This window comes from Rhinolophus ferrumequinum, chromosome 2, assembly GCF_004115265.2.
Source record: "Rhinolophus ferrumequinum isolate MPI-CBG mRhiFer1 chromosome 2, mRhiFer1_v1.p, whole genome shotgun sequence".
NCBI classification, from domain to species: Eukaryota; Metazoa; Chordata; class Mammalia; order Chiroptera; family Rhinolophidae; genus Rhinolophus; species Rhinolophus ferrumequinum.
Window position 1 is genome coordinate 55,700,180 of NC_046285.1, and position 12,226 is coordinate 55,712,405.

Here is a 12,226-nt window from a genome sequence, read left to right on the forward strand (position 1 = left end):
CAAGCAAAAGTAGAAACACTGAGTTTTGACCTTACATTACAGAGATTTTACTCTTTAAAAAGGAATATCTTAAGGGGGGCTGAGGGGTGAAAATACTCCTTATCTGAAAAGCACAGAAACCTATTACTGAGTTGTTCTTTAACAGTTAGCAAAAACTATTATCCCTCTGCACCTTAATCTTCTTTCTGAATTGTTTATACACTAGTAGACTCCAAGGGGGAGTCTATTTAGTAAAAATAGCATGCAACTTGGGAACTGAGGAAATAGTCGAAGTCACAGTTATGCTAAATATTAGCTGTGGGACTTTGGCTAATTCATTTAACTGCTTTGATCTTTTTTTTTTTTTTTAATCTTATTCAAAAAAGGGGGTTATGATAGCCTGATTACTCCAGGGTCTGGATGTGAGAGTCAAATGACATAGAAGGCGTAAAATGCAAAGTGTTTTCTTAGCAAAGGGAGCTTTATTATTACCACTATAACTATCACATTATAATTATATTATCACTATTATAATTATCCAAGCTTTAGTTCCTTAAAAGAAAGTAAATGCTTGCTTTTAATTATTTGCCTTTATCACCACCTGAGATGAAAATGATGCTCCCATGTTCCCGAGCAAATAAGGAAATCATAGTGCCGCTACCAGAAAGGCTGTATTTGGAAGTCAGAGTTGCGTGGTTTGAAGTCCAATTCACTGCACTTGAAACACACTGCATGGAACTAAAGTTCTTATGTTGTTATGGTTCCTTTCTTAAATTTGGGGTTTCCCTTAAGAGGAAGTGCCACACCCAAGGGCCCAGAACAAGACGAAGCTCTTACTATTATCATGTACATTTACAGTGCTCTAGGGTTTTCAGGCTATTTCTCCTTTATTCTTCACATTAATCTTGTGATTCCATTAAAATGGGTACCTGAAGCACAGGAAGAGCTTCATGAAAGACCAAGAGTCTGCTGGCATCAACATCACTGTAAGAGGCAATACCTTGATCCAGGAGAGGCTGGTTGATCCCCTAGCACATGCAATGATCCCTTTTTTCCTAGTAGCCCAGAGCCAGTAGTCCCTTTTATTTTTGTCAGGAACACTTCCTTTTTTGTTCCTCTCCCTCCAACTAGGAAGTACATCACTGACACAGACACAATACACCTTTTCATAAGGAAGCAAATGAATATGTGCCAGATGGGCTGGGGGGATTACAGCATGTTTCCTGCTCCCATGGTGACTCAATGGGGCTGGTATGAGAACTTATCTTATTCATGAAGTCAGCTTCCCCAGCAGAATTATGAGTCACAGTTTCCGGGTAGAAAGATCACTTTCCAACAGAATTTGGAATGGGGGGCTGTTCCTTGGATGGATTACAGTAAAGGTCATTAAGATAAGCAACACTGCTGGGACTTCTGGGGAGGCACCAGCACCCACTAACTTCTAAGACTTCACTGTTCCTTCAAAGAGTAATACGATCACTTCCTTTTCCAGGATGAGGCAGCACATAAAACTACACTGACAAATTACTGGTATAAATCCAAACAAGTTCCATTACAATATTGGCCAATTTGGCCAAAATGGATGTGAAGGGTGAGATATATCTATATCATCTATATCTATATCTATATCCATATCTATATCTATATATCTATATTATCTATATCTATCTAGATATCAACATCTATACATAGATATTGTATAGCCATAGATAGATGAGAGAGAGAGAGAGAGAGAGAGAGAGAGAGAGAGAGAGAGAGAGAGAGAGGAGAGAGAAAATAAGGAGAAGGAAGGAAGGAAAGAAGAAAGGAAGAAAGGAAGGAAGGAAGGAAGGAAAGAAGAGAAGAGGAAGTCAGAGGGTTGGGGGAAGAAAAAAGAGAAGAAAAAAGGAGAAGCAGGGGGAAGGGGAGACAGAAAGAGTTAATATCAAGAAACAATAAGTGTTAAAAAAGAAATTATAAGTGTTATGAAGAAAACTAAAGCAGGATAGAGGGATAAACACTGATTGGCAGAGCAATTTTAATTAAGATGGTTAAGGATGGTTATCTCTAAGCAGATAACATTCAGGCATAGAATTAAATAAGAACAAATTATAATCAGGGGTTATATTCAGCATATTTAAAAATCAGGACATCATGGCACTGACCAGTCAAATGGGACACTCAGTGGAGGAGGACAGATGCTTGTCTAAACAGGCAGTAGAGCTATAGACTACTGCATCCCAGCTGAATATCAGCCTTGGTTATAATATATGTTTTCCTCTGTGAAGACCCCAGGAGCCAACAAGATTGGAAGTTATCTCTACTTCTCTCAGCTTTGAGCTCCACTCTGCCCTAGTTATACCTCGCCTTTAGTACTATGTTTGGTTTCCAATAAAATGCTTTAAGTGACATAGCAAAACTAAAGCAAACCCACCCAGAAAAGATAATCAGGATGACACAAATCCATGCCATGTGACGGACAGATGAAGGCATATATTAGAGAACGTGGTCATGGTTATACAATCATTGTTTTCACATTTCTGAAGGCTTCTCAAATAGAAGAAGAAATAAAATAATGAGAATCAAAGTATGGCCCATGGTCTTCAGGGGAATTATACATGGAAAGCTTTTTAAAATTAGAATACCTAGGTTCCTTGTATTAAAATTAGAAAACCACTGGATTACGTATTTTCTATTTAAATCAAGCAGTCGAACCAAAGAGATGTAGGGAAATGACAAAAAGCCAAATTTCAGTTATATGTACTAAAATCTTTCAAAGAATTTGATCAGTCCAAAGACAAAATGGGCTGCAGTTAGATAATTACTAGTTAGAGGTACTATAAAATGGTTCTGAACAGTAATTCTGGAGATGAGAGGAGACCTGAATAGATGGAATTTTAAGTTCCTTGTAACTGTGATTTCATATAATCCAGGTCCATGATGATTAAGTTTGGCTATTCAAATTCCATAAAGGCTTTGGCTGGCTCCCCTTATGAAGCAACACCCAAAGAAAGAACAAACTTAATGGCAGGTCTTTTCTTTCCTACATACGCAGTGTGACAGAAACCCATCATTTGTTTGTTTTTATAAGGTCTCAAATCACCAAGGCCTCTCCACCACTGGCTCAAGTTTAGAAAACAGAGTGTGTTACCATCACTATCTTTTTCTTTTCCCATAGGACCTGAGGTAGGGAAAAGAAGTAGTATTCTAGTTGGCTTGGCTGTGAAGGTGATGGAAAATTCCTATATTTAATTATACACCACAACACTGCTCTAAGTGCACTGTGTCCCATGAAGACTAGAGATGTCAGTGGTTCCTGCCATTATCAGAATTCTATGATTCTGTCAAATCAATGATTCTGTGCTACCACAGAAGACAATGGAAATAAATATTATGTTCTCTTAGCTCATTTTCAGAAAACAACTTGAGACATTACCCTATGCATGATTTGTATTTCACTAGATTGTCCAAAGCCATTCACTTACCTGAGGCATCACTTTGTAGGATCCCATAGAAGTAGAGACTCATTACACACCATAGAAGTCCCATCTTGTCAACCTAAATACAAAGGTAAGGGAGAGTACTTATTACTTTCAAGAACTTAAATGATATTTATTGCATATGCACGCTGACTACTGACTAGGAACTTTTCTAAGAAATTTACAATATTAACAAATTTAACTATCAGAACCAACCAATAAGGTAGGCTTTTTGTTAAATAAATAAATAAATATATATATATACACATATATGTATACATATATGTGTATATATATGTATTATTTAAAAATACATATGTGTGTGTATATATATGTGTGTATATATATATACATATATATACACACATATATACATGTATGTACAGATAAGGAAATTGAGACAAGTTTAAATAACATAACCAAGATCCTTTGGGTAGAAAGTGGTAGAGTAATGATCAAACTCCAGCAGCCTGGTTTTAGAATTGTTCCTTAATCACTGGACTATAACTGCCTACTTAAAAAATACTCTCCGGGGGGAAAAAAATACTCTCCGGATTTTTTTCATGACAGTCACATTTCTGGCAGATAAGTTCAATCTTCTTAACATTCTTCACATTCCATTGGTTTATTCCCAATTGAAAATATTTTATAATCCAGGCACTTTTCCTACTTCATGATGAATAGAAAGTCTAGAAATCCTGAATTCAAATGTGGTTGGCAACCTATCACATTCTGAATCTATAGTAAAGGGAAATATATAAACGTCGCGCCCTGCTGTGCCCACTCTCCTCTTCTCACTGGAAAAGACAAATGATGAGGCTGGAATCCAATTTCTGTGATCTTTGGCCTTTCTGCTGATAACCAGCTGAAAGAGCCCATGAGAAAGAACCATGGCTTTACATTTGGTTGTGTGATCTTTAATGCAGAAGGCCTGGCGATTTAACAACTCTGTGAAATATTTCTTTCCCTGCTACTCTAGACATATCTGGCCCCTGATAAAACCTCTCTAGGGTTATAAACACTGAAACCTGGACATTATTGAGAAATTCTATACTCAAGATCTCTGCTGCCTGTTTTGAATGCAACAGCCATCTATAAAGATGCTTACAGAGGTCTTGGAAACTTATCCAGACCATATTTCTAGTAAATGACAGAGATAGAATTTATATCCACATATGCCTAACTACAAGTCTATTACCCTAAACATTAGTCTGTGCCACGAATTTCACAACCAGAGGGGCCTACCAGTCTAAAATGGTCAAAGAGCTATTTCTTAAATAGGGTGACTATATAACAGAATTTAACATGGGGCACTTTTAAGAGTGTCACGCTGAAACAAAAGGTATAACCTGGGACTGTCCAAACAAACCAGAGCATGTGGTCACTTTAAAGAACAACACAAGTAAGTTTCCAACACCTGTTACCTCTCTCGACTACACATCATCAAAAATCTCTGGTTCATATTGATCTTCCTTCTTTAGCACTACTGTGCTAAAAGAAGTTGATTACACAAATCATGGGTGAATTTATTCTACCTTAAATAACTGATTTATCTCAGCGGTTAAATGTCTCTTTCTTATCACTACCATTTCTTTCCAATTCTTATACCATTACCTTGGGGACCTCTTCTCCCCATCAGTCATTCATGTATTCAGTAAAACACGTACTGAACAATTTCTGTTTATTAGTCACTATGATATGTTGCAGGGGACTCTGGTAAGTTACGTATAGGGCCTCCTCTGAAGGTACTTCTCCCTCATAGAGGAGTTAAACCACATGCAAACCACTTCAGCATCATCAACGATGAACAATACGCATGCAGAGACACTATCGGATATGCAAAGATTTATCAGACAGAAGTTCTAGCACTAGGCAGAGTCTAGCAGAAATTTAAAATGTGTACAAAAAGATAACTGAAATACAAAGTAACAATGATAAAAGAGTCAGAGAGAAACAGATAAGTGTTGAAGATTAGCAAAAGAAAAAGATGACTCCAGCTAACACGGTGACTAATCAGAAGAGGTATTTTTTGAACTGAGCAAGAACTGGTTTGGCAATTTAGAAGTGAGGCGGAAGGAAATTGTGTGGGGAAGGAAGCTCAGTGGAGAATAATGCTCAAAAATAGGGAAAACATGGACCATAAGTAGGAAATAGTCTATAAATAATTCAGTTTGGCTCAAGTACAGGGTATTAGGAAAAGAACTATAGAAGATTTTGTTGGAAAGCAGAGAGTGTTAGGATCACAATATAACAAGGCCGTGAATAGCAGGCTAGGAAGAACTTGGGATTTAATTTAAACAGCAAATAGGGAATCACTAAGGTTCTGATTAGAGGAGGGATATGATCATCAACTTCTGCCTGATGGAGATCATTCTTCCAGGCACAAATTGGATGGATCGTCAGCAAATTCTGTCTTGAAATCATTTTTTGCTCCTGAGTCTATCAACACAATAATTGTTATCCTCCTAGCTTCGTGTCATCCATAACCTTGCTCAGTATGCCACTTATGTCCTCATCCACATCATTAATAAAAGCAATTAATAATTCTGCATTAAACCTTGTCGGTAGAGAACAACTAGATATTTCATTGCTAATTCAGGGCACAGTACTTTTAGGCCCAATACTATTCCTAAAGCAACACTTAGAAGACATTCTAATTAGTGTGATTGAGGACCATAATTGATATTCTCATGAGTAACTGGATTATGCCAGAGGCAGCAAAGAGTCAGGTCACCAAGGTAAAGCTAATCTAAAGATAACCTGTGTGCAAACACAAATCCTGCCCTGTGATGAATGAGAAATAAGCATGAAAAAAAAATTTGTATGTGTAGACTGGTTTACACAGACTAACCAAGGTTAGTGGGAGGCAGCTGGCTAGCCTGTGACCTCTCCAAGAAGGCAGGTTCATTTAACATCGACTTGCATTCTGCCTCGGAATTTTATTCTTGGGACTAGTAATACACTTCCGTTCTTGTTTCTTGAGGGGAGGGAGCATTGAGTACTTTCAGAGATGGAGAAACTGTCAGAAAGCAAAGGAACCTACCTGCTTAATAACGCATGGCTTCTCATAGTCTGAATTACAACCTAGCTTTTAGATTACTGTGATGGGGTTTAACAGACTCCGCCCTTGCTTCAGAGGATTGGAACCTACATATAATAAATTTCCAGTCAGCCTTCCCTGCATTATCCATTTTATTTACTATATGATCATTTTCGTACTTTCCCTCTGAGGTATTGATAGTTCTCCCATACTTCATACATTGTTTCCTGGTATATCAACTTGGATGCTTATATCACCTGGCAAGAACTTTCAAATCTGTACTTAGTTCTATGTAATCGACAACAATGTTAATGATGATTGTTAACATGTGCTCAGCACTTTAATATTGAACCCTGCATATGAATCTTTCTTTTGTCTGCGTTCTCTAGGCTTAATAAATGTCAGGATCTCCTTATGCCTGAGTTAGCCCTGACCATGGAGTCTCTCACTGGGCTAGCGGGTAATAAGGTAGAACTACATTTGTAGCCCTACATACTGTCATTTTTCTGATTTACCATTTGTTTAGCCTTCCTTCCACCCAGCAGCATTTCACCAGGCCACAGGACTAGATTTCTTCCTCAGTTTCCTGATTTCACATATAGCTCCATACTCAGATCACAGCTACTCTTTGAAGCCCATTAGCCTGGTTGGGTCTCGGGCTTTCAACCTGGTGTTTGTCAGCACTCTTTCCCAGGAGACTGCATCTTGTACCCTGTAAGTCTTGCTCCAGGCTGGATAAGCCTCCTGTAACCATGAAGCTGCTATCACCTGCTTCATTCTTGGTCAACAGATGTCCTTTGCTGTGACCTGCCCACTGAAAACGCGGTCATTAACACCAAGACACCACATGGTCATCCCCAGGTGAGGTCGGCCCTGCAGCCACATCACATCCTTGAGTACTGATCCCATCCACAGCCTTCTTTTTCCCTTCTCTAACTTACTGATGAAGTTTGAGCAGGTCTTGTACACCTACGACAAACAAGCCTTTGAATGACATACGACCAATTACTAATTATCCCATTAGAAAAGGAAATAGTATTTACTAAGATATTAATTTCATCACCAATTCTTATCTAGTTTTTTGAACCAAAAATAGTATCCTTGTGCAGAATATTTCAGAATCCAATATTTATCCGTAAACAAAAGTTTTGGCAAAGTGACATGACAGGATCTGATTCTGGGTAAAATGAAGTAAACATCCTGTCTTTCTCAAAAAAATGCAGCTATAAAACTGGGCAGAATGTATGGCACAACTATTTGAGGATTCTAAAAAGCATATAATTGCACATTATTTTCAAGTGCACATAGAACATTCACCAAGATAAGCAATATCATGCACCATACATGACACCTCAACACATTTAAAAGAATTAAAAGTGTATTCTCTAACTATAGAATTAAACTAGAAATCAATAAAGGAAAAATAACAGGAAAATCTCCAAACATTTAGAAATTAAGCAATATACTACTAAATAATCCATGGGTCAAAAAGAAAGTGTCAAGGGAAATTAGAAAATATTTTGAACTAAACAATAATGAAAACACACCATACTAAAATATTTGGGATACACAAGATAATTTGTAGCATTAAAGACTTATGCTAGAAAAGGAGACCTTAAGTCTATAATCTAATCTTCATCCTTAAGAATTTAGAAAAAGACAAAGAAACAAGCAAACCAAGCAAAATGAAGAAAATAATGAAGGGTAGAAATAAAAAATTTTAAAACAGACAAAATCTAAAGGAAAAAAAAAATGAAAAGTTGGTACTTTGGAAAGGAACGATAAAATTGCTAAACCTCTAGCCAGGTGAACGAAGAAGGAAAAAAAATGCACATATCAATAATATCATGAATGAAAGAGGGTACATCACCTCTGATCACACAGGTATTAAAATGGTAATAAGGCAATACTAAAAATTTTAGGCACATAAATTCCACAATTTAGGTGAAATGAACCAACATTTTAAAAACTAGAAGCTACCAAAGCTCAACCAAAATAAGATGGACAATTTGATTGGTCTTATTATTCTTGAAAAAAAAATTAAATTTGCAGTTAGAAACTTCCCAAAAAAGAAATTCCCAAGCTCCAGATAGTTCCACTGGTGAATTCTATCAAACATTTTAAAAATAAAAACATCAATTCTACATACTCTCTTCCAGAAAATAGAAGAGGACAAAACAATTACCAATTCATTTTATGAGACAACATTACTCTGATTCTAAAAACTGCCATAGACAGCACACACACACACACACACACACACACACACACACACACACACACACACAAGCTAGAGACATCCCAAGCAGAGGTTATCCCAGAAAGCAAGGCTGATTTCACTATTTGAAAACTTTAAGGAAGAGAAACCATATGATCATATCAATTGACCCAGGAAGAGCATTTGACAAAATTCAACATCCATTCATAATAAAAACTCTCAGCAAACTAAAAATAGAAGGGAATTTCCTCAAACCAATAAAGAGCATCTACAAAAAACCTAACAGCTAACATCGTATCATACGATGAAAGGCTGAATGCTTTTCCACTAAGGTCAGTAGCAAGGCAAGGGTATTCATTCTTAGTACTATTCAACAGCATACTGGAAGCCTTAATCAGGGCAATAAAGCTATTCATAGATCACATAATTTTGAACATAAAAAATTCTAAGGAAGCTATTAAAAATAGGACTAAATAAGTAAGGTCATCAAATATGTAGTCAACACACAAAAAAATTAAACATATTGTTGTACACTAGCAATGAAAAATGGGAAACTTTTTTTTTTAAGATTGGTTACAATAACTAAAAGAAAAAATGAAATGCTTTTAGCTAAAAATCTAACCAAACATGTATAAGATTTGTATGCTGAAATTTGTAAAATGTTGATGAAAGAAATCAAAGAAGACCTAAATAAATGGAAGTATGTGGTTGGCTGAGTGGCCCTATGCCCTAAATCCCTGGAACCTGTTATGTTACCTTACTTAGCAAAAGGAACTTGACAAATATAATTCAAGTTATGAACCTTAAAAAAGGGAGATTATACTAGATTACTCAGGCGAGCCCAATCTGTCACGTGAGCCCTTAAAAGCAGATAACTTTCTCTGGTTAAAGTCAGAGAGATGCAGCATAAGAATAAATCAGAAATGCAGGGCAAGAACTCAACAGGCCTTTGACATTTAAAGACAAATGTAGCAGTATGTCAATGAATGTAGGTGGCTTTGGAGAGCTGAGAGAGACTTCCGTCCGACAGCCAGTGAGGAAATGGGAACCTCAGGCCTAGCCAAAGGAAATGAAATTCTGCCAATAACTTTGAGGTGTATTCTTCTCCAGCGCTTCCAAAAGGAACACAGCCTTACTGACACTTTAATTTTAGCCTGTAAGACCCAAAGCAGAGAACCAGATATGCCACACTGTATCTGGTCTTCTGACTCACAGAAACTGTGACATAATAAATATTGTTTTAAGCTACTAAGTGTCTGGTAATTTATTACAGTAATAATAAAAAATAATACAAAAGACATACCATATTCATGGACTGAAAGACTCCATGTAGAAAAGATGTCAATTCTCTTCCAAATTAACTGACAGATTTAATGAAATTCCAATCGAAAATCCTACCAAGATTTGTTTATAAATTTAGACAAACTGATCATAAAATTTATATGGAAAGAAAATGCCTTAAATATTGAAAACCATTTTGAAAAAGAACAATGAATTTGTAGGAATCACACGACAAACAACCCAATTTTAAAATGTCAAAAATCTTAGAGATACTTTACCAAATAGGATACAGTAGTTCCCCCTCACCTGTGGTTTTACTTCCATGGTTTTAGTCACCCGAAGTCAAGAGTGGTTCAAAAATATTAAATGGGAAATTCCAGAAATAAACAATTCATAAGTTTTAAATTGTATACCATTCTGAGTAGCATAATGAAATCTCTCACAGTCCCACTCCATCCGGCCTGTGACGTGAATCGTCCCTTTGTCCAGAGTATCCACACTGTATATGCTACCTGCCCATCTGTCACTGAGTAGCCATCTTGGTTATCAGATCGACTGTCATGGTATCTCAGTGCTTGTGTTCAGATAACCCTTGTTTTATTTACTAATGGCCTCAAAGCACAAGAGTAGTGATGCTGGCAATTCAGATATGCCAAAGAGAAGCCTAAAGTGCTTCTTTTAAATGAAAATGTATGTACATATAGGAAAAAAAATATATGTAGGGTTCAGTACTATCCATGATTTTGGGTATCTTCTGGGGGTCTTGGAACATATCCTCTTGCAGATAAGGGGGCACTGACTGTATTCAGAAAGTAAATTAACACATGAAATGATGTTCAACATTATTAGCCATAGGGAAACAAAGATTAAAACCACAAAATTAGATACTACTACACACCTTTCAGGATAACTAAAGTAAGAAACATTGACAATACCACGTGCTAAAGAGAATACAGAACAACTGCTGGGACTACAAAATGGTACACGGCCTCTTTGGAAAACAACTTAGCAGTTTCTTATCAAGTTAAACATATTCTTCTTTTAGGATCTAGCAATCCCACTCCTAGGTATTTACCCAAAAGAAGTGGAAACTTATGTTCACACAAAAACCTATGTATAAATGTTTACAGCAGCTGTGTTATTAATTGCCCCAAACTGGAAACAACTCAAATGCTCTTCAACAGGCAAATGGATAAACAAACTCTGGGACATCCAAAAAATAGACTACTTTTCAGCAATACAAAGCAATGAGCTGTTGATAACAACTTGGATGAATCTCAAAAGCATTATGCTAAGTGAAAAAAGCCCATCTCAGTAGGTTAATAACTGTCCAGTTCCATTTAAATGACATTCCCAAAAGACAAAATTAGAGTGACAGAGAATAGATCAGGGGCTAGAGATATTAGGTTGGTGCAAATGTGATTGTGGGTTTTGCATTGTTGAAATTTGCCTTTGACATTGGAACACATTCTTAAATAAATGTGGTTATGTTATACATCATTTTAATGCACATTTCTCATTTTCTGTCTTTTTGCTAAAGACTTATTACTTGCTGTTAATTTTATATGTATTTTAGACTATGGAAATTATGTTAGACAAAAAGCAAATTTGAGCTCTTTTCTTATTTGAGCTCAGAATGGGTAATAAAGCAGTGGAGACAACTCGCAACATCAACAACGCATTTGGCCCAGGAACTGCTAAGGAACGTATAGAGCAGTGGTAGTTCAAGAGGTTTTGCAAAGGAGATGAGAGCCTTGAAGATGAGAAGCATAGTGTCCGGCCATCAGAAGTTGACAATGACCAATTGAGGGCAATTATCAAAGCTGATCCTCTTACAACTACAGGTGGAGTTGCCGAAAAACTCAATGTCGACCATTCTATGGTTGTTCAGCATTTGAAGCAAATTCGAAAAGTGAAAAAGCTCGATAAGTGGGTGTCTCATGAGCTGAGTGAAACTCAAAAAAAATCATCGTTTTGAAGTCTCGTCTTCTCTTATTCTACTCAACAGCAACGAACCATTTCTTGTTCGGTTTGTGATGTGCGATAAAAAGTGGATTTTATAGGACAACCGGCGATGACCAGCTCAGTGGTTGGACCGAGAAGAAGCTCCAAAGCACTTCTCAAAGCCAAATTTGCACCAAAAAAAAGGGTCATGGTCACTGTTTGGTGGTCTGCTGCCAGTCTGATCCACTACAGCTTTCTGAATCCTGGCAAAACCATTACATCTGAGAAGTATGTTTAGCAAATCGA

At 36.8% G+C, this 12,226-nt stretch overlaps 1 protein-coding gene across 9 annotated transcripts in view; it reads right to left on the reverse strand.

The window, feature by feature from the left end:
- The window catches only part of IL1RAP (interleukin 1 receptor accessory protein), a 128,230-nt gene that overhangs the window by 74,847 nt on the left and 41,157 nt on the right, over positions 1 to 12,226 (reverse strand). For all 9 annotated transcript variants that reach the window (XM_033130919.1, XM_033130902.1, XM_033130850.1 and 6 more), the window contains one exon: positions 3,444 to 3,516. In XM_033130919.1, coding sequence (XP_032986810.1) covers positions 3,444 to 3,507 — 64 coding nt within the window. In that variant the 5' untranslated portion in view covers positions 3,508 to 3,516. The remainder of the gene's footprint in view (positions 1 to 3,443; positions 3,517 to 12,226) is intronic.